General features: G+C 48.5%; 1 protein-coding gene across 1 annotated transcript in view; it reads right to left on the bottom strand.

Moving 5' to 3' along the window:
- Window positions 1–23,169, bottom strand: part of ITGB3 (integrin subunit beta 3) — a 61,971-nt gene extending 38,802 nt beyond the window's left edge. Inside the window, exons 1-2 of the mRNA XM_090044139.1 lie at window positions 22,981–23,169; window positions 4,188–4,273 (exon numbers count right to left, since the gene is read on the bottom strand). Of these exons, the coding sequence (XP_089900265.1) occupies window positions 4,188–4,273; window positions 22,981–23,044 (150 nt within the window). The 5' untranslated portion in view covers window positions 23,045–23,169. The remainder of the gene's footprint in view (window positions 1–4,187; window positions 4,274–22,980) is intronic.
- Between the last annotated feature and the right edge of the window lie 2,194 nt (window positions 23,170–25,363).

Genomic DNA, 25,363 nt, shown 5'->3' with positions numbered 1-25,363 from the left:
GCAATGAAGGGGGAATTCCAGGTCTGTGCCCTTCCAATGAGATTCCTAGTGAATGCCTAAGGAAGCCCCTTTCCCATCCCTCTGGAAACACACTCCAACCAGGGCTCACAAGACTGTTGCTACTAACCAGCATTAGATATAAATGTAGTTGCTACTGACAAGCATTGGTTTAAAACTGGTGAGCTATCAGGGAAGATATTAACATTGCCACTAATTGCCCCCTTGGCTATTCAGTGCTCACATCCCCTAGCTCAGGGGTCAGCAAAATACGGCTCATGGGCTGGTTACAGTTCCTCAGTCTCACTGGCCAGTGCTGGGGCACCCCCATCCAGTGCCAACCTGAAGCTTGCCCTGGGATACCCGCATGGCAGCAGCAGCCTTGAGCCCTCCTGGCTTGGTGTGAGGTGAAGCATTATGGTGCAGGAGCAGTGGCAGTGGTGGAAAGCCTGATGATGGCACTGTGTCTGGGGCTAGGGCCAGGGACAAGGGCTGGTCTCCATGAAGACTGTGCACAGCTGGGTGGGGAGTTGCATCTGGGGCTGGGGGCTCGTCTTCATGCAGACTGGCCCCACCTTGGACACAACACCCTGACTGGGGCTCCTGCCACTGCCTCTGCCCCCACACCGCTCCACTCTGTGCTGCTCCACCTTATGCCGAGCTGGCAGGGCTGGGGGCTGCCATGTGAGCATCCCAGGGCAAGCTGTGGACTGGCATAGAGCACTGCCCACAACCCCAAGCCCCAGCCTGGTCCTGGCCAGTGCAAGTGGCAGGGCGTGGAGTTGCCACTGGGTCCAGGTAACTCATTTACAGCTGGTATGAGTTCAGAACAGGGCTTGGACTTTAATCACTGAAGCAACAGTGAAGTACTTTAATCACCCTGTCCCCAACCTTTTTCAGTGCTGTCTCTTGAATTAAGACAACATGACTTGGCAGGCAGCAAAAATGGGTTCTAACTCCAGCTTTGCTATGGGGCATTTGTGGGCATGTTGCTTCTCCTCTCTGCTCCTCAGTTTTCCCACCTGTGAAATGAAGATAATCATTTTGCACTGCAGAGGTCTGTTGTTTGTTATCCAGCAACTAAAGGGTGAGGTTCAGGCAACCAGGGAACTAGGATCCTCTGCTGAGCTCTTAGGAAAAAAAAACATTCCTGACAGAGGTGGCTGGTTCATTCAGCAAATTTCACACTTCAGGGGCATCCTCCCCCTAGTCTGATGCACTTCGACAGCTGTTGAACCAAGCCAGGGGAGGGATGGTTCAACCTGCCTCCTGTCAGCAATTAGTTTACACCTTGAAACCAGAGGTTTTCAGACCTTTTGATTCCTGCATGCAAATGTTACAAATGGTTATTAAGTCATCCATCCCTTTGTTAAATCCAGCTGCAGTCTCTGACTTCCTTCAATTGGGGATTGCCTGGGCAAAGCAGAGCTTCCTCTAACTGTTTCCTTGTGCAGGTCCCTGCCTTTTCCTTTCCTGGCCTGCTCTCTTGTTTTCATAGGATTTCCATGGAGCAGGAAAACCTCCCTGAGGGAGGGTTACAAGAAAGTGTAACAGGCGCATGGTTTTGTGGATTAATTTAAAACATGGCAATAGACATTAGTAATCAAGCCCATGTCACAGCCCGTCTCTGTGGCCTGAAGGATATAAGGCCTGGTTCTGCAAATGTTATTCAGGCAGAGAAGCTCTTTGTAAAACTTAACTTGGTAGGGCTGCTCACCGGGCAGTGTGGCTCCTTGCTGTAACAGTGGCAGAATCCCTCTCCTGCTCTGGTACAAAGCCAGGACTGAATGGAAATGATTGAGGACCATGGCTTGTAATACAAATGCTGGGACTAAATCTAATTGTAGCAAGAGGGAGAAATATAAATAAGGGCACTGTCCCTTTAAATAGAGTAGGATGCAGGCCTGGGGACCCAAAGGGGGGGGAAAAACTCATTTGCTAAATTAAGACAATTCAGCCCAGATGTTGGGAAACCTTGGGTGGTTGAGCAGGGTTTGTAGAGTCTGACGTTTTGGGGGCTGGCTGCTGGCAGTGGTACAGGTCCTTTGCTAATTGCCATGTTTGTACGTAAACACAGCCCTGAGTAGGTGCAGAAAATATTTCCTTTTTTGGAAGCTTTGGCTGGATCTGGGGAAAGAGCTCTCAGCCCCCGCAGCAGCCAGAGACAGCTAGCTACCCTGCCTCAGATCCTGGGAGGGGAGGACAGATTCCATCAGAGCCTGTTACAGCCCATTTCCTACTCTGCACCAGAAGCTAGGGCTGGCTTGGCTGTCACATGCCAGAGAGAAGTGCCTAATCATATCATTTCAAGCATCTCCGAGCTTCGCTTATCCTGAATAAGGGTGCAGATCTGACCAGCCGCAGCACTATCAGAGGGGAGGTGCTAATGGCAGCACACACAGGATGCAGCAGTGTATACCCTTCCCTCCCACGAAGACTCACGCGAACCCTTCCTAGCACATGTGCATGTGCATTCTGGCATGTACAACATGGGTGGAGGTGTGCATACCTACTTCCTCACTGCCCACGTAGCAGCAGGCCACTGGAACCAGGAGCCTTTAACAACTAAGGATAACCTTGCCCTGTGTCTGACCTGGTGGGGACCAGTGGAAACTTAGGATGCCAATGAATGGAAAGCAAGAAATGGCTCTTTCTACTTCACCATCTGCCTTTCCTTGCAAGTTGAAACTAGCTTGACATCAACATTGTAAGGGTGTCATCACTATAGAGGTGGTGAGCCACAACCTACAAGGGCTGACGAGGTTCAAAGACTGGGGCCAGATTTTCAAAGGTTCATTACCCACAACTAGGCCAGGTTTTCAAAAGAGTTCAAGCTGCACAGGTACACCTCAATATTCAAATGTGCTAATGCTCCAGTAGGGTTTGGCAGGTGGTCAAAACTTCATGCAAACCTTGCCTCTTGTGGTGTCCTGAGTTGGGCATTCAAAATCCCAGGGCTCCAAAAAGGTTTAAAACCCTGGTGCTGGTGAGAGGTATTTTTATTAACACTTTTTCCCCCCACTAAAACACCTTTTTTGGGAGTTAAAAACATTTCAGAGAACTTTAGATTTGAGTTTTATTTTTCTTGAAAATTGAAACAAACGTTTTATGTCATTTTTTTTAAACTTTTGGTTTTCAAAAAAACTGGAAAGTTACCGAAACCCAATGTTTTAATAGCAGAAGTTGGTTTTTTTAATGCTGAAATTATCACTGTTTCCTTTCATCAAAATACTGACAGAAATTGCTGGAAATTTGGGGGAAAATTATTTTTTTCCAACTAACTACCCTCTCAAAACGAACTCCGCCCCCCACCCCCTTCCAGCCCAACAACAAATAACTGGAACTTGTTAACCAGTTCTATTCAGCTCCTCTGTAAAACACCCAAATATGGACCAGATTTTCATAGGAATTGCCTGGCTGACCAGGACCCCAAGTCCATCCAGACTAGTACCCTGTCTCCAAAAGGCCAGTCCTTAGGCACTGGGATGCTCGCCAGGGCTAAGGCTGTTTTTTGTTTTGTTTTGTTTTTTTTACTAGAATAAACTGATGCTCCTGCTGGTACTTAAAAAACCCAAAGGGTTGCTTTTCTGCTTAGAGTCATACTGATCACCACATTTGGATCAGTGATCCACTTACTGAGTTTTGGCAAGTCATCAAGGGCTGCATGACAGGGAGCCGGGGGCAGATAAATATTAATTTTCTAATTTTTTTAGGGGCCCTGTGGTCTGGCTGGAATGGCCTGGCAGGCCGCATCCAGCCCACAAGCCACATTTTGCCCACTCCTGCCTTAGAGGAAGGGGTTAGAACCTGCTGTTATAGACATGTGTGATCTTTTCCACCTTTCTATGAGCTACTCTATACCGAAGTCTCACCCTTGTTGAGAATAGTTAGCTCTTGGCTGAAGCCCTGAAGCCTGAAAGCTCCCAGCCCTGCTAACTGCCTCTACACTGGATTGGTGTCTTTTCCATGTGGGCCCTCCACTAGGATATTGCTGGCCAGAGAATGTTTTGAAAGAATTTGGCACCCAACCATATTGTTACACAATCACAGTGGCACCAATAGCATGGGTGGGGTCAGATATGCTCTGGATTCAAGTCAAATGGCCGGTTTAATTTATCATTATGACCAGTAGCAGCCATGGAAGGAACCAGCAGGTTAGAATAAAATGCTGAGCCCTTCAAGGCCTTTACCTCCTGGAAGCACCATGCACACGCTGGGCTGACAGCCAGGCACTGCTTGCAGGAGCTCACTCCACGAGTGGTACAGATGTTGCCTCCTAGAAAAGAGAGAGACCAAAAGAGCAATTACAGCCTGTCACAGTGTGGCATCCCTGACAGCTAAATGCCTACTGGTAATGCATAGAGGCTCCTTCCCAACATGTGCTGGGTCTGCTGGAGTGAGCTCTGCACTGGTTAGAGCCTGAGGACTAGACATGCTGAAATGCACTGTGATATGTATGGCGGTTCTGTTTGAATGCACCAGCTCAGATCAAGGTCCATAGGCACAGTATGAGACAGCCCCTACTTAGAAGAGCTTTGTCTAAGCAGACCAAGGGAAGGAGTGGGATGGAGGCAGACAGGAAATGATATGCCAGCCAAGAGCAGAGCCCAGTCTCGTCTACCCTCTCCAGGAGCCCTCTTCCCTGAACTATGCTGCTTGGCTCTGCCTCAGGCTTACTTGCTTCTATGAAAACCGTACCAAGGCCTTGTCAGATGTCACCACCCTGCAACTTTCTGATCATTATGCATTGGGACAAGGAAGAAGAAGAAACTGTCAAAGATCTATGGTCTGGTATTCAAAAGAGAGACTCATTATCAGCACTTCTGGGACAGAGCCTACTGAACACAAACCCACATAGGAAGACAGTGGTCCTTTTGTATAAAGACATGGGGTAGATTCAGGGGTGGGGGGCAGTGTGCAGTGGTAAACTGCATACCCTTTGATTCCTGGTCCACTCAAAAGTTTAAAACCAATTGCCTGGCAGTGGCAGCACAGTAGCATTAATCTCCTTTTAATGGTCTTTAATGGTTTTACTAATCAAGCTATGCTTTCTTATGCAGTTCTGCTGTCTGTTAGCTGCTCCTGAAAGTATAGCTCTTATTTCAAAGTCCTGAAACTGTTTCAAATTCTAGCTAGAAATATTAACTCAAGTGTAAAACTATCAATTCAGGTGAACATTAACTCAGGTAAACAATAGCTCAGGTATGGATTGGGAGAACTTGAAAAGATGGGACCTAGTGGGTAGTAGGACAAGCAAGTGCCACCAATAGCTTAGGAGAGGAGGCAAATTCCTACCATTCCAAGGTTCAGTGTAATTTGGGGACAAGGTGCTTGGTGCCAATAATGGATCAGGTAGCTTCACTGTGTAACAGGCAGAGTGAGGCTTAAGATGAAGAATGCCGGTATGGGCAATTTTGTCCCAGTGAGTAATGACCCATGTACTGCTAGGGCTCCTTGCCTACCCACATTTGTTTATTTATTTATGCTAGGCTAAGCATCAAAAATGCATTCTTGTCACAAAGCCCTCCCTGCCCAGTGGTACAGTGTGACTCTGTAGGCAGCCACCCCCTCCTCTCCTGGCTACCCAGTGACCTCTGCACAGTGCAGGGGACTGGCATTCCTTTCTTCTTTCCTCAGGCAATGCTACCTCCTCCCCCCTTCGGTTTGTATTACAAGGTTTCATGGTATAAGCCATCTCATTAGGGAATCTTTTCTACACATGTCTTGTGCTCTGATCCCTAGACTCCAAACTTCACACTTCACCCTGTTGGTCTACAGATCCCATGCCAAGGGGCAATACTCTGCTTTCCTCCCACATGAGGGCTCACATGTTCCCACTTGGCCCACCTCTCCGCAAGGGGCTGTGCAGGACCCCAGGCAGAAGCCCCAGAACAATCTTGTGCTAGGCTCCTAGGACCAGATGCCAACTCCCCAGTACCCCTGTTCTCTTTCAGAGTCAGTTAACAACTAGGCTTTATCTTATTCACCAGGTAGGTCAATGATTAACTACCCCCTTTCTTGTCTTGTCTGCAGTCCTTAAACACCCACTTATCAACAGATAAGCCATGGAAAGGGTTGGCAACCCCAAGGGGCCCCTCTTCTTTAAGGAGACTTGGGCCCCCCTCAAACACAAACAGTGCCCAAGTCTCCATCTCCCTCTACGGCGTGCAGTCAGTTACTTCAATGAAAAGTGGGTGAAGACTCTCCTAGTTTGGAACAGGAGAAGTTTACAGCTTCTTCATGTGAATGACTGAATAAAGAGCAGAGCAGAGGAGAATCAGGTCTGCATGCATGCATCAGGAGCCAGATGTTCAGCTGGTGTAAATTGATGTGCAGGGATCCTGGTTTTCTCTGATAACTCCCTCTCCCCTCTCAATGTTTGGATTAAAAAAAAGTAACCCCAAATCCACATTTTTTCATAATCAAATGAAACACCACTATGTGTATATAAATATATTAGTGGCATTTCATTTTAATCACGGAAAAATGTGGATATGGGGTTACTTTTTTAATCTGAAAATTGGGTGTGGTTTTTTTTTTTAATCAGAGAAAACTAAGATCCCTGCTGATGTAGCTCCTCTGACTTCAGTGATGTGGATCAGCTGGAAACTCCAGCTAACACATGCAGGCAGTAACTGTGACTGGCAGGTCTGGATAACTACAGGCATGCTAGGAAACTGGGAGGACCCACTCCAAGGCAGACTGCCTCACTGCTTGTACTCCCTCATCCAGCTCTGAAGGGAGTGAGTGCCACTTGTGTTTCCATGCAGCTGGCTGCCTCCTGACTGAACATGGGATCTGGCAATATTCCAAGGAGTTAAGTCCACAGACTGAAAGCACAGATCATGCTTCCTGGGTGCTCTGAAATTGCTTCACTGCTTTCGGTGGCTTTCAGTGCATCAGGCCAGGAATTCCTAGGAGGTCGCTAGGATAAGGAACAATGTCGGAGAGCTTCCTTGGCTGTGTCTGCATGGCACAGTTGTTGTGCCCTCCAGCTCACCACACTGCTCTGGGCAGGCTGTCTCCTAAACCAGCAGCAGGGTGGCCACATTCACACAGCAATGTGGGCACACTTATTAGTACTGTTGAATGACAGTACCCACTAGCCTGCCTCTGTGCTAATTAGCCCCTCACCAGTGGTGCTGAACAGACCCAGGCCTGAGAATACCTGAGCTGTTGCAGCAGCCTAGAGCACTGGATCCTCCAGCCCAGGACACCTGGTTATTCCAGTTACCCAACCCAAAAAGAACAAAGCCAGGCAGGGGAGAGTAGTAAGGAGACTACAGCTCCTGACTTTGGCCTTGCTGGGCAGCTGCAAACTCCTTCCTGTAGACAGACAAGACTGCCATCGGCTGGAATTGGTGCTGGTACTTCTGGGCTCTGGTTCAAGACTTGGGGAACTTAACTGCACCAGAAATGTTGCCTACGGCTGAGAACAGAGCACAGTGAGGCCAGCATTGAAGGGTTTCACTGTAAGCACAGGCAGGCGAAGCCTGGGCTCATCTTTCCACAGATCCTGGTGCTGAACTGCATGTTGTTGGCTAGGCATATTAGTCCCCAGGAGTGGTAAGGCACATGTGGCTCTACTAGTGTTAGCCATGCTGGGAACTCCACACCAGTCATTTTAGCTCTGGGCTGGGTAAGGCAGCAGTTAAAATGGCAGCAGGAGCCTCTGTACATTAGAGCTGTAGCTGCTGCTATGGCTGGAGCTGGACATGTGCTTGCAAGGGTAGGACACATGCAAAGTTCTTGCAATGCAGGCAAGGCCTTGGGGTGTCATCCCTTCAGCACCAGTTCAGCTGTGGTTTTGCCAAGACAGTTCTCAGTAGTGGATACATTGCTATCATACCAGCATGAGTTATTTATTCTGTGTCACAGGTTCTCAGTACCACCTAACTATGCCTGCCGCTTCTTCTCCTGTGTCTCTTCCTCTTCACTGAGCCTTTGGGTTATCAGTGCCTATAATATGTTTGTAATTGGCCTTGGGCTCCTTACATGGGAAGAACTGTGAATGTAAATTGCTATTATTACTATAATCCATCTGGTTGGGTTTTATGTTGCTGTTGCTCTTTGGAAACTTGGTAGGATTTGCCTGGCTGGAGCAGCTGTGTCTACATGTGCGTGAGGTTCCCATTACACAAATTCTTCCAGCTGGGGACCTCTTGGTGACTACCCCAGCTACTTTCAATCCACCTTGATTTTCTTAGTATCTACTGTCCCCCTGAAGGACATTTCCATGCAGTTTTCATGAACCTGCACCTGCAAGGAATGAGATGCGTGCTTTTGTACAGCTTGTACAGCACCTGGCACAACAGGGTCCCATTTCATGTGGGGCCTCTCGATGCTATTATTAAACAATGCTAGTTGGGGCAAGAAGTGAGGTGCTGAGTACCTGGGTCCTGTTATGGGGAAAAAAAGAAAGTGAAATGAGGCAGTGGTACTTTGAACAAGGCCTTCTCTCGTGGCACCTGTGAAAGATCAGTTGGGCATAATTTGATAGTTTATAGTCCAGCCCTGTTTTTTACCTGTATATGTGGGAGATCTTGCTGAGACAGAAGAAAGGCTCGAAGGCACCCACCCTAAAGCAGGCCTCCCCACCCCAGTGTGCCTTCCTGGCCTGCGGTGTCCCTGCTGTGCTCTAGATGGCAGGGAAATTGCCAGTGTTTTACAGAACTTGTTAAGGAGAAAGAAAATAAAAATGAATATAATGCAGAGAAAGGAAGTGGTGAAACGATAATTTGTGGTCGGATGTTGCTACACCCTTCCCCAGGCACCTTGGATGGTTCTGGCAGCATGGTTGGGCTTTTCTACTGAGCATCAGAGCAATCCAAACTGGGAGGAGTCCTTTGATCCTACCGTGTTTGTCCTCGTGGCCGGTTCCCACATAGGACTGTACCAACAATCTAAAATGATACTGTGCCCCAGTCATGGCTAAGTTCAGAATAGGCTTTCCTTTGCTAGGATGCTCAGAGCTTAAAGGAAGACTTACTGTAGCCAAAAGAGAAATGCGGGCATTAGGCAGCACCCATTTCAGTTATGCATGCAGGGCAAAGGCTGTCTGTGCTGAGCACTGTCAAGCTCAGCCCCCAGCTCCTCCCAGTACAGCACTCATTAAGGGCTGAATTTTCCAAAGAATGGTGCGTGGTTTGTGCTGGGGGCAGGGGGGAAATGTTCCTCACTGCCCTGTGACTTGTACCCCTACCGCTAACTCCAGTACCCAGGGAGTATGAGGACTGTCACATGAGACCGTTCCGATACTGTAGTTTTTTCCGGGCCCTAAGCTGGGCAATTGACCAGCTGAACTGAGAAGATGGGAGGCAGGGGGAGAATCAAGCCTAGATATATTTAGTTTTGCCAGTGTGAGGCACTAATTGAAAAAAAATAGGCCGATCTCCAGTCATCACCTCTATTACAAGTGTTGCTAAGCATCTGCCTATATGAAGGGTGTTCATGTCAGTGTGGTTACAACGATGTTGCCTTGCACTGAAGGGTGTGGATGTGAGATGCTTATTCCTGTCTCCCTGGATTGCAACCATATGATGGTGGAGAGGCTTGTGTGTCATGATGAGCCTGAGAGTGATGCTGTCTGGAAATTTTTCCTGGTAGGATCTCCCATGGCAGTAATGTCAAAAGTGAGGTTCCAGACAAATAGTGACCCAAACCAAATAACTAGGGTAGGTGGAACTCTTTAGTTCTGGTTCAGCCATCCACCTAGGAGAAGGATACTGCAAAACTAAACCTACAGTCTGGAGATCTCTCTGCCACCATCCTAATTCACTAGGCAAAAGCACATGAGCTTCAGGCCTAAAGAGTGGGGCCAGTCAGTGCGAACTGTACTCCACTTTAAAGCTCCACAGGCAGGCAGGAAAGAAACAAGTCCCCGAAGTCCTACAGTGCCAGAAGTGGGGGGAAAACGGCAGGTGTAAGGTAACACTGGAGGCTGCAGTCCCAATCCTACATGCAGGCAGCTCAAGAGTATGGGTCATTCCGATGATGACCTGGAGATGATTTTCTAGCAGCAATCAGCCATACACAGTAAACATTGCAGCAGGATTTGCCTCCCTGCAATTGGACTGATTAGTCACCAGTGGGTCTGGAACCAGTGTGAGCAGTTACTTTTCTAATATCTTTGTCTGAAAAGAACCACCAAGAAGAAGTGGCAGCTGCAGCTCCAAAACCACTGTGCCTGCCCTGCATTTGCTCCTTCCTCTTCTGGTTTGAAATCTCTCCTGCCCGACAAAGCCCTAACCATCTGCAGTCCAGTAAGTACCAGCAGGTGGACTAGGTTTCTGTGATATATCATAGTTGAAAGCCAGCCAAAGGGGGACACAGCCTTATGAAACTCCAGGGGGAAATACAGTATTAGCCTGACAAGGAACAGGAGAGAAACCAAGTCATTACAGTGTGCAGAGCTGAATAGGCACTGGAAAACACTTGAGCTCATTGTACATAGAAAAAGATGTACTGGCATCCTTATGAGTGAATGGCTCCAATGGATCCCAAGCTGAAGAGGGCTGGATAGTGTCACTGGAGTGTGGAATGATCCCTGCCATCCACTGAGGCATAACAACACCCCTCCGATTTCAGAGAAACTTTATACTATACCCCTTTTCAGTGTGATGTATTTTCCTGGTTTGGACTCAGCCAGACAGTATTATTTCAGAGACATTAAGGTTGCAAGGGACCGCTGTGTTCATCCAGTCTTGGGGCTTGCCTGGCACAGGCTAGAAGATCTCACCCAGGCACTCCTGAATGAAATCTTGTGCCTGGAATAAAGTTAAAGCATCTCTCTAGCCATTGTTTACATAAGGTAATCCTGGCCTGGCAAGGATGCATCAGCTGGGGGACCATTGTGCTTTTCTGCATTTGGAGTGTCTCTCCTTCTCTGCACTCTCCTTTGTGTCACAGTCTGGCAGGTCTGAACCAGCACCACTGCAGACTCGACACTGAGGGGAGGACATGCCCAGGTAGCCTTTGTGCTCTTTCTCTAACCCTATAATTTCTTCATTTACCAGCAATAGCTCTCCCCCTTCATCTCCTTTAACAACTACATATGTCTGCTGACTCACGGACTGTGGTTATTGCAATGCCTTAACATGATTCTTGCCTGGGAGAGATTGTGAGACAGAGCATGCCTGATAAGCAGGCCTGAGCTTGGCTATTATTAACCCTTGTATAGCAGATGGGTGGAATTTGTTTCCTGCCAGATGTTGGTTATTTCTTTCCTGTTTGGGGCCCATTGATAGCTTGTTCCTTTGCCAGGATGTTCTTTTGCTTGTCCCCACACCCCCAGGTTAGTGGGGGCTATCTGCATGGCAAGAAGCCCCTATGCACTTCCCATGGCTGGGCCTGTTTAGGAAGGCATGGCCAAATGTCTGCCTTTGGAGAGGTAGGAACATCTCCTAGAGCTTAGCATCTCCCAGGGCTCTGGCTGCATCTTTCCCCCCTCTTGGCACTGACCAAATCATCAGCGCACTCAGCCTGCTCCCGGAGGAGATGCACAGTTTAATGCCTGTTGTGCCCCCGGGAGCTGAAGACCTGGACTCCACAGACCCCCCTGTATAGAGCCAGGAGGTAAGTGTACTGGGCCAGGTGAGGTTGTACAAGTACAGGGGGTGCTTGGAGGGTGCTGCCTGAGACTGTGTGTATGTTTGCATGCGTGTGTGCATGCATGTGGGCCTGTGCCAGGCAAGACACACTGGCTGAGCGGAGCCCAGGAGGGGAATGCCCCCCTTCCCCTAGTCCCTTCTTAGCTGAGCCCCCCAGGGAGCCTCGCGAGCAGAACGTGCAAACAGGTGTGGCTTTACTAGGATGTGGCAGTTTGTGCATGAGTTTGGGTGGAAAGAGTGCAGGAGGCTCCCAGAGGGGTGGTCCAGGCAAGGAGCCTGAGGTCAGAGGCCCGCAGAGGAGATGCTGGGACCAGGTAGGGGTGTGAACTCACTCTCAGCCATGGTGGTGATTCGTTGTGGCCGCAGGCATCCCAGCACCACCGAGATCTCCACCCAGACAGAGCCCCTGGCCCTGGACTGCGGGGGCTGCCTGGCATGGCTGCTGGGAGCTGGGCAGGGGGGACCCCCTAGCCCATGAGGTCTGCTGCCTGCATCCGAGATGTTGCAGAGAGGATCCCCAGGGTCATCTGGTCCTCTGACTAATACCCCATGCTTCTCATCCATGTGGGAACAAATGACATGGCCAGGAGTAATCCGGACCAGGTCATGAGTGACTACATGGCTCTGGGGGGCTGGGCTCAGGTAGTCTTCTCCTTTGTGCTCCCTGTTGCAGGTGATGGTGCCACCTAGAAGGCTTCAGTTTCCTAGACCACAATGCACACTTCAGGGAGAGAGGACTCCTGGGAACAGAGGGCATCCATGTCACAAGGAGAGGTAAGTCCCTGTTCTCAGCTAGGATGGCCTATCTTCTTGACAGGTCTTTACACTAAGATTGCTGGGGGGACAGGCAAACATTAACTGGAGCTTGCCTGGGGACTGACATGCAAGGAAGCTCCATGGATAGGGACACCAGGAGGGCCACTCTTGCAGGAGCTGAGGGAATAGTTCTCCTTCAGTATGACAGGAAGTTGAGGGCCTCAATAGGAGGACTCAGGTGCCTGTACACTAATGCCAGGAGCATGGGGAACAAGCAGGAGGAGCTAGTTCACCTGCTTTTCAGTGAGCATTACAATCTAGTAGGGATTACAGAGACCTGGTGGGACTCCTCACACAATTAGAGTGTAGCCCTAAGGGGCTATGCCCTGCACAGAAGGGACTGAGTAGGGAAAAAAGGTGGAGGTGTAGCTCTCTATGTGAAGGAGGAGAACACCTCCTTGGAGGCTGACATCAGCTCCAAAGAAGAACGTCTTGAAACCCTCTGGGTCAAACTCCTGGGGGGTGGGGGTGCGATGAGAGAGATCTAACTGTAGGTATATACTACAGACCACTAAACCAGGGCAAGGAACTTGATCTAGAGTTCGCCTGAGAACTAACAGAGGCTGCCCAGGTGCGGGACATGGTCATCATGGATGACTTCAATTATCCAGACATCTCTTGGGAGGAACGGTTGGCCATGCCAGGTTGGTCGCGGTCGTTCCTGACCTGCATCAAAGGGGCTTTTTCTGACTCAGGAGGTGCATGGGTCAACCAGAGGAAATGCTCTTCTAGACTTGGTCCTGGCCAAAGGAAATGACCTGGTGACCAACCTAAACATACAGGGCAGCCTGAGTGAAAGCGATCATGAAACCATTACATTCATGGTCCATTGCAAGGGAGACAAATCAAATAGCAGGCTTGAAGTTTTGGACTTCAGAAATGCAAACTTCAACAATCTCAGGTCACTAGTAGGAAATGTGCTGAGAGGCCAAGGACTGAAGGCAAAAGGAATGCATGAAGAGTGGTTGTGTCAAAAAGACATGATCCTTGAAGCACAAAGTAAGTCCATTCCCATGTAGAAGCAATGTAGCAAAAGGGCTGGGAAGCCCTCTTGGCTAAACAGGAAAATCATGGCCCTCTTAAGAAAGAAGAAAGTGGCATGCACTCAATGGAAGCTAGGGGCAGCCCCAGAGGAGGACTATACAACTATGGCCTGCACTTACAGGGATCAGATTAGAAAAGCTAAGGCAGCGACTGAAGTAAAATTAGCAATGGAAATCAAGGAGAACAATAGGTCCTTCTTTAGGTACGTAAGGAACTGGAGGAAAATGAATGGGAGTGTGGGGCCGTTGCTCAACAATTGAGGACAGCTAGTCACTGGCCCTCAGGAGAAAACTGAACTACTGAATGACTCCTTGGTCTTACAGCAGGCCAGGGGGAAAATCATGCCAGCTAGGGTACAGAATGAGCAGAGTTCAAATGACTGCCTTCCTACTATGCTGTAGAACTGGTGTGTGATCAATTAAAGAAATTGGATGTATATAAGTCAGCAGGTCTGGATGAACTTCATCTGAGAGTGCTGAAAGAGCTGGCCGAAGTCATTGCAGAACCCCCGCCATAGCTCTTCCAAAACTCGTGGCACTCCAGGGAGGTCCCCGAGGAGGGGAAGAGGGCCAATGTTGTGCCCTTCTTCAAGAAAGGGAAGAGGGAGGACCCGGGTAACTATAGGCCAATTAGCCTAACTTCTATCCCAGGGAAAATCCTGGAAAAATTCATTAAGGAGTCTATGTGCAGTAGGCTTGCAGAAGGTAGGATTCTGAATGACAGCCAGCATGGCTTCGTTGTGGGCAGGTCTTGTCTTACCAACCTCATCTCCTTTTAAGATCAGGTGACTCGCCACCTGGATAAGAGAGAGGAAGTTGACATTATGTATCTCGACTTCCAAACAGCTTTCGATCTGGTATCCCACAATGTTCTCGCAAGAAAATTGGAAGACTGTGGGCTTAATTGCGAGACAGGTAGGTAGGAAGCTGGCTGCGGGGTAGGACCCAGAGTTCTAATGAACAGACCTGTGTCGTCCTTGTGAGAAGTGGCCAGTGGTGTCCCACAGGGGTCTGTGCTTGGTCCAGAGCTATTTAACATCTTCAACAATGATTTGGATGTGGGGGTGAAGAGCTCAGTGGCCAAGTTCACGGATGACACCAAGTTATGGGGAAGCATGGTCATGCTTGAAGATAGGCTGGAGATACAGGTGGACCTAGGTAGGTTTGCAAATTGGGTAGATGTAGTTCAACATTGAGACATGTACAGTGCTCCACCTGGGGAAGAACGATCCCTTACTCACCTACAGGCTTGGCAGCGCCAACCTGACCTGCACTATGAATGAAAGGGACCTGAGGATAATAACTGACCACAGTGTGAATGTGAGCCGGCAGTGTGATGCTGTAGCCAGCAGGGCTAACAATACCCTGGCATGTATCTATTGATGCATCTCCAGCAAAACCAGCAAAATCACTGCAAAGAAATGATTCTCCTGCTCTACTCGGCATTGGTGAGACCGCAGCTAGAGTACTGCGTCCAGTTCTGGGCTCCGCACTTTAACAAGGACTTGGTAAAGCTTGAGAGAGTCCAGAAAAGGGCTACCCATATGATCAGAGACTTGCATGGCAAGCCATATGAGGAAAGGCTGAGGGACCTGGGACTCTTCAGCCTGAAAAAGAGAAGACTGAGAGGGGACTTGGTAGCAGCTTACTGCTACATTAGAAGCATACATCTAGGGCTCGGTGAACAACTGTTCACTAGGCCACCCTAGGAGTAATGGTCACAAACTCCTGGAAGATCATTTCAGGTTCAACATTAGGAAAAACTACTTCACAACGAGGATGTCCAGACTGTGGAATAAATTCTCTCCAGAGGTGGTGTGATCACCTATCCTGGAAATTTTCAGAAGACTAGACAGTCACCTTGCTGGGGTCACCTAACCCACAGTTGTCTTTCCTTCTTGGTGCAGGGGGCTGGACCCGATGATCTTCCAAGGTCCCCTCTGGCCTTACAATCTATGACTCTTAGGAGATATGGCTTTGAAACAGTTCTCCCAAAGACTTCCAGAGCAAGCTTGGTCAGGTTTCTTAGCCTCCCGGAGCCTCAGCTAATCACCTGTAAAATGGAGTCATTACACTTCCTGATTCACAGGAGTGTTGTGAGACTAAGTTCATTAAACAACTGCGAGGTACTATGGCAATGAGGCCCTGTCAATACCTTCAGTAGCAGGAGAGGTGCTATTTACTGGGGACCAGGCAGGGAGGAATTTTCCTGCCTAGAAGACAAAAGGGAAACAACCCCATTAGATCAGGGGTCAGCAACCCCCAGCATGTGTGTCAGAGCGTGGCATACAAAGCCATTTTGCTCGGCACACTACAGCCAGTCCAGGCTCTGGTCAGGCCCCAGGCAGCAGGGAGTCTGCAAGCAGCTGCACTGGGGTCCGCATAGCCCTAGCCTGGCTTGTTGCCAGCAGTGGATGCACCTGAGCCTCAGGGCAGAGAGCAGAGAAGAGGCCAGGGCTGCACTGCCACAAGGATCAGACCCCTCATGGCTTCACTACCATCCACCCCTGGCATGTCAACATCTTACAAGTGAAGGTTGCAGGGTTTTTTTGGCATTCTGCCCAAAAAACACTGCCAACCCCTGCCCTAGACAATATTGCATCCAGGCACAGTGTCCGGGACCTGGCTTTGAAACTCCTTTGGTAGACATAGACAATAAGCTCTGTGGGGCACTGTCACCTTCCTCCAAAGCCTGATCATCTTATATCGTGGCCTGGGGTTATGGGCCCAGGGAGATCAGCTGGAGCTAAATAAAAGCTATCCCTTCCTGCAGAGCTGAGATTTTCCTTTCCTTTCCCTTCCCCAAGAGACATTTGAGTAACAATGATAATAAGTCCCAGGGAGGTCTCTGCCCAGTAGGAGAGCTCAGCTGATGACTAGCATTTGGTACAGATTAACAACTTCTCATCTGTTGTATTATCTTCCTGGCTGCTTCCCCTCATTCCTGCAGTAATGCAACCAGTCAGGGATTCTCTCAGGCTTGCAATGTGAAGGTGAGGGACCTGCAGTCCCACAAGGAGTGCTGGTCGCAGATGGATCCCAGGGAACCAATTTTGCTTGTGCAGTGTTTCCCTCCACACTGACTGCTAAATCTCACATCTCCTCCCCCTGTATGATGGTGTTAATCTGGTGTGGACACTCCACTGCAGTGAGTTGGTGGAACTGGTGTGTGAGGTCTAATATGCAGACTTAAGATCCTAATAGTAGAGCTGGAAGAGACCTCAGAAAATCACAACTAGTCCAACCCCTGCTTAAGACAGGATCATTCCTGCCAAAAACATCTCAGATAACACTCCTTTAGGGCTGCAAATTGCAAAGGAGACGAAGTAAGTTAGGTGTACAAATCCTACAGTGATTCAAGGAGAGCCAGGCATTCAGCTTCCTTAGGCTGTCTCAGCAGTCTCAGCCTTAATGCTCTTGATTTCACACAGTTCACTTCTCCTCCCTGTGGCCTTACTGTACTTATACCAATGGGAGTACTGGAGCTCTTAGCTGTAGGCCCAGCCAGGACACTTGCACTCCAGGGTAATCTATACCCTTGCTGACTTCTTAGGGGCTGTGTTCCTTCCCTGGCTTTGGTCAGAATTAGCACTCTGGCTACCAGCTGCCAAACACAAAAGACCCAATTGTCACTTGCCTGACATCCACTGACAGAAGTGACATTTGTTGCATTATTGGTCCCTTGAAAGTACTCTCCAGCTGTGCCCTGACAGAAGTGCAGAGCTCCAGAGTGCTTTAAAAGTTCCTGATCATGCAACAAATTAACCCTCATGTAATGAGGGTTCAGATGAAGGTGCTTCGAAGTGGAGCACCTTCATTAACTTCTGTCTGTCCCTGCATGCAATCAGGGCTGGGCTGATGCAGCCCAGTCCAGCCTTGCCCCTGGTGCTGTCTGCAAGAAGGGAGGGCAAGAAGGGAGTGTAGGTAACTCTGGGCTGGGGTTTGCCCATCTTGAGCTGGAGCAAAGGTGGGTGGATTGGACCTCACACCTCAGGGGGGCTCCAATCCACTGGTCTCTCTCTAGCTCAGGCTAGGCAACCCCCCCATCTTCTCCCCCCTTCCATCCTGCAGACACAGCACTGGAGCTGGGGGAGGGGAAAGGGGCTACGGGAGAAAGAATGGAGGCAGGCAGCTCCTTCTGGATTGGCTCCAAGTGGAGCTCAATTCCCTTGCTGCCCCCACACCCAACAGCAAATGTCTTTTGGGTTGAGGAGTGGGGGGATCAATCTAACTCATGGTGCTTTCTGTGAAACAGGGAGCTGCATGTCTGTCAGCCCCGCTGTGTCCACATTCACACCAATGCAAAATTCTCCCACTACTGCAGGTGGGAAATTCAGATGTGGCAGCCTCTCCTTGGCACAGGACAGAAGGGCCTGCCAATGTGTAGGGCAATGGGGACCAGGCCTGAAGGTCTGTATGACATTGTATGTGACCTGCCTGGAAGTGTCAGTTCAGCTGGGACTACACACTCTGGGCATCAGTGCCAGAGAAGTTGAAATACACTAGGTCTGACATTAGGCTTTATAACTAGGGTGACCATAATAATTTTAGGGAACTCTGAGATGGGGAAGGGCCTCCAGGAGGCACCAGCATGTGTACACACATACACACTAGGGCAGTGTGTGTGTGTGTGTGTGTGTGTGTGTGTGTGGCCAGAGCAGTGGGTGTGGGTGCGGGTGCGGGTGCGTGTGAGTGGGCAGCAGTGGGCTGGGCTGGAGCAGCTGTCTGGATGCTTTGGAAAGTGTGGTGCCTTTGCCACTGGAGGTGGGGCTGCAAGCTGGGGCCAGGGTGGGGGACAGGGCACTGGCTAGGCTGGGGGCACTATACTGACTCTCAGCTCTGGCCCCATCCTGGCACCTGCATCTACATCCTGACATGGGTCCCTGGGCTGGGCAGGTGCAGCCAGCCCCAGCCTCAACACCCGTCCCCCCCCAGTTAGGGGAGGGTGGTTGGGCTGGGCTTCCATGTATTTGTGTGTAAATTGTATTTGCATTCTCTGGTGCTTTGCACCTTGTGTAGCATTTTACATTGATGCAAAACGAGTGTTAAATATTTCCAGTCAGCTCTTTGCGGCAAGGGCCATTTTTTTGTTCTGTATTTACACAAAACCTAGCACAGTGGGGTCGTGATCTGTGCCTGGGGCTCCTAGTGTGGCATCATCATCATCACCATTAGAGAACACAATCTGCTTCCCTCATTTAGACTTGTCCCTGCACTAAGGGCCAGATTGTGCTTTATCTGTCAAGTGCCTGCCTGGACTTATATGCCTGGGATCCTTTTTCACCTTGAGCAAATCCCTGAAAAAGCATGAATGCATCTACTTTTGTAACATGCCATCATCTCAGTCTGGAGACTAAGTCACACAAAGCGGTAAATGGGAGTAGGCCCCAGTCACCTTCCAAGTTAGATGAAGCAGGGTGGAATAGGACCTTGCTCAGGCAGCTAATTGGTAGAACAAGATCTGGCTCACCAGTTCCAGTGGGGCTACTAATGTGTGTTAGTTCCTTCCTGGTAAAATGTGCCTTCATGAGGACAGTGCCCCTCTGGGCTGGACCCAGAGGCAGTGGCTGTGTCTTGTGAGGTCTCCGTTACACATTGGCAAGTAGGTATAAGCAGGGCAAGCCTAGGGGAGTCTCAGCATGTTTGATATCCACATCAAGGGGGTTGGGAGCAAGCATAGACTGCATCATCTCTGCCCCACTTTGAATTTGGCCCTGTGTGTACCATACACATACATGCTTCCTATGACCCTGGAGTCCTCAACACTACCTGATAACAGGTTAGCTCACCTCAGCAGTGCTAGCAACGATTCTCTCTACATTGCCCAAGAGAAAAGCAGGGGCAGCTGGTGGGAACAGTTTTCTCTTGCCATTCAGGGGCTGGGCTGGAACTGGCTGAGAAGAGACACAGCCAGGTCCTCTGCACCCAGAGCCCTGTTCTCTGTGTCTGTCATGTGTTGTGGTATCTTGTGCTGAGCATTGTAATCCCACTCCAAGAGCAAGTCAGAAAAATACTTCTGCTAGACACAGACAGGCAGCCAGACACCCACAGCCAAGGTCATTGCAGTGCAAACCACGTAAGTATTCATCCAGAGGCTACATCTGTATTCAGCCACACAAACACATACCAAACGTGTGTGTGGACATGTGCACATACACATATATATTTAAAAAACATGTATAACAGAGGGCAGAGAGGAAAATGACTTGCTATGTCACTAAGTCTGTTTCCAGGGGCAGTGCAGGTGTGCTCCTACAGCACACCTCTTAGTTATTTTCTCCAATACAGGTATACAAATTTCAAACAGTGTGGCTCCTGACATTTCATGGACTCATGCCTACAGAACTGTTAATCCCTAGCATTCCCATATGATATGTCAGCATCCTCTCTTGGTCAGCAAAAAATTAATTAATTAATTAATTAATTAAATAAAAAAAAATCATGAGATTACCTTTAAAATCATGAGATTTTTCTTTAAAAATAATACATTCTGGGATCACTTCATTTTCCTCCTTATTTTTAAATCTTCAGGGTTCATGCTTTTTAGCTTTCCTTTGCTACTATAATGACTAACAATTTACTGGCTGTTTTAAATGTAAGCAGAAAATGTCATGAAATCAGATGACTGTAAGGGCTGGATTCTTAAGAAAAACACCAAATATGGTGAGTCTTGGGATAAAAGCAACCACCCTGTGGCAGCAGGACCAATGCTATCATCCTCATTTTCCAGAGAGGGAACTGAGGAATGGGCAGGGGGGAGAGAGAGACAGAATATGTTAAGTGACATGCCCAAGAAGGCACTGAAAGTCTGTGGCAGAGCTCAGTCTCAGACTACATTAGTACTCCAAATTATCCACGTGCCATCCTATATAAACACACCTCACTGTGGATGTGTATTATATGCCTGAAGATGTGTGTTACAGACTATGTGTATATAATTGTGTGCATGTGTGGAGAGAGAGAGATTATTGTATTTCTTTTTCAGCCATCACTTAGCCAAGCTGCTTAACTCAATTAGCTTTTTCTTACTGGCTGGTCTCTCTCTTACCCCTGTCTTCATTTATTTTTCCTCTCCAGTTTGCCAATATCTTTCTAGGAAGGAGGTACCCAGAAATGAGTGCAATATTTCAGGTATGCAAATAGCCAATGTTGCTAATCACATACTGTATCATCTTGGATATAGTCTCAGGCACATCATAAACAGACTATCATCTCCAGTTCTGTATTTTCCTGATTGGAACCAGCATGGGCCAACCATACATTTTCAGGCTCAGCATTAGGAACAATAGCTCTTTCCCCGACGATGACAGTATTTCATATGAATATATGTGATATTTCTGCGAGGGTCAAAGTCCTTTCTGGACTTCAGCAAGGCCTTTGACGCCATCTCCCACCCCATCTTCATTAAAAAATTGGGCGACTGTGGCATTGATGCCTACACAGTCAGATGGATTGCAGATTGGCTGAAGGGTTGTAGTCAGAGGGTGGTGGTGGACAGGCCATATTCAACCTGGGGGGAAGTGGGCAGCGGAGTCCTCCAGAGCTCGGTCCTTGGGCCCGCGCTATTCAATTTCTTTATCAGCGATTTGGATGACGGGGTGAAAAGCAACCTGTTTAAATTTGCTGATGATACCAAAATTTGGGGTGAGGTGAGCACGCTAGTAGGGAGGGAAAGACTTCAGCAAGACCTGGATAGGTTACAGGGGTGGGCTAACAAAAACAGGATGCGTTTCAATATTGACAAGTGCAGGGTGCTGCACTTGGGCAGTAGTAACCAGCAACACACTATCTACGCAACACTGGTCAGGCCACAGCTGAAGTACTGCGTCCAGTTCTGTGCACCCCATTTTCAGGAGGGATGTGGACAACATGGAGAGGGTCCAGAGGAGGGCCACCCGCATGATCCAGGGACAACAGGGCAGACCCTACAATGAGAGACTGCAGGACCTAAACCTGTTCAGCCTTCACAAGAGAAGGCTGAGGGGGGACCTGGTGACCGTCTATAAACTCACTAGGGGGGACCAGAAGGGTTTGGGAGAGCCCTTGTTTCCCCTAGCGCCTCCTGGCATAACAAGGAATAACAGCCACAAGTTGTTGGAGAGTAGGTTTAGATTAGACATCTGCAAGAACTACTTCACAGTCAGGGCAGCTAGGATCTGGAACCAACTTCCTAGGGAAGTGGTGCTGGCTCCTACCTTGGGGGTCTTTAAGAAGAGGCTTGATGCCTACCTGGCTGGAGTCATTTGAGACCAGTTTTTCTCCTGCCCAGGCAGGGGGTCAGACTTAAAGATTTACAAGGTCCCTTCCGACCCGACTTCTATGATTCTATGAAAAGCTGCACAATACAGTGTGATTATAACTTAATTGCCAGGAAGCCAGTTATAAGTAAACCTTGTACATAATTTTGATGGATCTTTTTTCATAGGGAAATAAGGTTAATTTATAATCTGAACAATACAGTATATTACCACACGTGGTATATCTGATGGCACTACCATATCATCTCCAGGGCCACTCCTGCATCCAGTCATAACTTTGTCTACATAGGTGCAGATGCCATTAAGGAAGATTTTGTTCTGCATTTCCATTATTTTCACTCCTGGCAATCAATCACACAAGGATGCAGTGTCCACAGGCCTGTCCTGGGGGATTCTACCTCTGAGGTACACAGTTTCATAGAGATTAGTAGTGCTACCCCCAAACCTTCAAGACTCACAAATCAAGCCTCAACTATCACGAGACTGGTTTATCAGTCATGATTTTTCAGAACAATATGAATACATTTTGGATTACTTTGACTTGTTTTCTGGTTTGTGCTGCTAGGGTTCATCTGAGCTGCAGTTTTAAGCATGACTGTAATAAAAAGCTGGGAAGTTCATTTCCTTTTAAAATTGCAGCTGCATTTTTCATGTAATCAGAAGATTCTATTACCTGCATCTTCAAAGACAGCACCAACAAATTGCCAGGCATTCGAGAAGATCACAAGGTATTGAAATAATTGCTTATATTGAAATAAGTACAGTGGTGCTATTGCAAGGTACATCAGTGAGCCAGTGTCCCAGACACCCTCAACCATGCAGGTCCCATTCTTACAGACAATGTCCAGCCCAAACTCACACCCCAGCGTAGCCACTAACAAGCCAACATAGGCAACCAAATACACAGATATGTGAGCATGTAACTCCACACAGGCCATATAAGAAATGAACTGAAACTCCAAACCATGAACTTATGTACACCATTCTACATGAGCCCCTTTGATAAGCCCCTCTAGCCCAGAAGAAAACAAAACAGAGAAGTCATTTCAGCCTCTAGCAAACACGTAAAGCAAATTAAGCAACAGGCCATATTTAGAGTGTGAAAACTTCCCTTCAAAGGAAACAGCACAGGCGATCCTAGTTACTGGAGACACTGGTCCTCCAAAGACTGGAAAATGAATGTCTTTTAATGATTAGATGCACGGCTGGGGCTCTCAGACAGAAAAAAAAGCAGAGGTCTGCTGCATTGTAACTCACCCCAGACTCCAGCAGTACACAGCGCCGGCACAAGAATTTGAAGAATCACACGGAGCTTTCCCATTTTCTCCTCCCAGCCTGAACTTCAAGGACTTGAATGGGACAGCCCTGCTGCCTGGGATGGAGCACAGCCCTGGGTGCTCAGAGCTTTTGAACAGCACAGCAGATGAATCATGAGTGTGCACAGCTCGGGCCGCCTGGAGGAAACTGCTCCGTCAGTTTGAGTCAGAGAGTGCCCCCGCCTGTCTGTTTGGAGCTGAGCTCTCCCTCACTCTTTCACACCAGGACCATATAAATATAGCTTCTGCGGTCATGGCTGTCATGACCTCCAGCCTCTAGTGATATGGACAACCTAGCCCCAGGCTGCTGTCATTCCTTAGCCCTCTTTCATTAGAGGGCTTATTCCTGGTAAAATCACAAGGCCTCGGTTTAATTTTCTGTGTCTGTTTTAGCTAGAGAGGCAGCTTGGAGTCAGACCCACCAGGCTTGAGACCCCCAAGTCAGAGGCAGTTTACCCCAGGGTCACCCCAGGAACATGAGTACAATCGCTCCTGATTTACATAGGCGTAAGATACCCTTTGCATCTCAGCTCAAGCTCCATTTTGGGGAAAATGCTGAACTTTTGGCAGCTTATTTTCTCTTGAAGAAACTCGCACCCTCTGGATGTGCCTGGGCCCCAGAGTCCTGCCTGCTCTCAGAGCAGGGGGGCAGCTCCACCTGGAAAATAACTTTATGCAGCTTTTTCACTTGTTGTAGGGGGGACTCTCTTTTTGTTCTGTGTTTGTACAGCACCAAGCACAATGGAGTCCCAGTTTGTGACTGGGGCCCCTGGGTACCACCATAAAAATAACAAGATGATGGGGATGACAATATTTTATGTATGGATGCTTGCTCATGATGCCCAAGCAGAACATTTAGATTCCAGGGAGCTAGAAGGTAATAATTCAGCCTCCAAATCAGCAAGGCCATCAGGTACCTGCTTAACTTCAAGCATATGAATCATTTTCATGTCCAGATTTCAAACAGCAAAATATGGGAAACTGCACTCTACATTCCCTGCTATTAGCAGCCCTGAGTTGATGTTGGCGAATCAATGTGGGGGCCACACTGCCACCAGATTTGCAGAGGTAGGCCCTAATCTGGATGCTGCCTGCCATGAATGTGTGAATTTTTCAATTTCAGGGTAAGAGTCCCATTGCAAGGAGTCCTTGGGGTTACTGGGACTCAGCCCTTACCTGTGAGACCACCAGAGAAAATCCAGAATGCCTGGTGCTTTATTCATTTTGTCCTAGTTTAGCAAAGGGTGTACTTGTGTCTTCCTGACTTGGCATTACAGATGCTGCTCATGCTTCAAGGTAAGTGCCTGCCTGAGTGCTTGGGTCCTTAAGTAGGGTTTCAATATTGCCAACCCCACCATGTCAAAAATCAAGAGATAATCTCTCAAAAATCAAGAGATTGGGTGTAAATCATGAGATGCTCTGTTCTAACCCTCACTCCCCCCGGCTCTTTGCACATGTGCCCTGAGCAGCCCCCTAGCCATTGTGGCCCTGTGTTCTGTGCTGACCTGGCAGAGCTCTCTGCACCACCCCTTCCCCTGTGGCTGGGCCCTGCCCAGGCTCTGCTTCTGCCTGGCCTCGCGGGGATTTGGCAACTGATTCTGGCCCAGTTGAGCATGAGGCACACTAGAAGAAAAAATCCTGAGATTTGAGAGCCCTATCACGAGATCATGAGTCAGACTAATTGTAATTAGAAAGTTTGCAAGAGTTTGCATTACTGGAGCTTTAGTAACATGAGCCAATTTATTTCTGGAGCATCCCAGTGTGGTAGGATAAAAAGAGAGAAATTGAAGCAGAGAGATAAAGGGACTGACTTCACTTCAGTTCTGGAAAACAGGGGACACATCCCAGAGGAGCGTGTGTCCAGCTGTTTATAGCATGAAAAGATCCCTCTCTGAGTTTGCTTTGGGTCAGGCTGGGTCATTCAACATTGCAGCAGCCCTTGCAACAGTACAGTTTACTCCCTTTCTTACACTTGGCTAGGGACCCTGCTTTGCATCTTTTCTGGGACAAATTTTGCTCCACAGGTGAAGGGGCTGTGAACAGAGACCAACATTTGCCAGTTTGAAGTTAATGCTGGCCATTTTTTTAAAAGATACGCCTTTTCTCCCCTAGCAGGGATGGGCTTGAAGCAGGAATCACTCATAAAGTTCTCTCATGATCATAACAGTTCTTTTCAGTTGTTACTAGAAAACAGTCATTACTGTGCAGAGTTACTGTGCAGTAGTGTGGCTGAACAGTTTTTCATGGCACTGATTGCGCAGTAGCCTGAGACTACTGCACAACAATGTTGCATCACAATTCCTGCCACACGACACTACTGCCCA

Source organism: Crocodylus siamensis, chromosome 4 (genome assembly GCF_052110815.1).
Source record: "Crocodylus siamensis isolate JL-2025a chromosome 4, ASM5211081v1, whole genome shotgun sequence".
Classification (NCBI taxonomy): Eukaryota; Metazoa; Chordata; order Crocodylia; family Crocodylidae; genus Crocodylus; species Crocodylus siamensis.
This window is presented reverse-complemented; position numbering and strand designations above follow the sequence as displayed.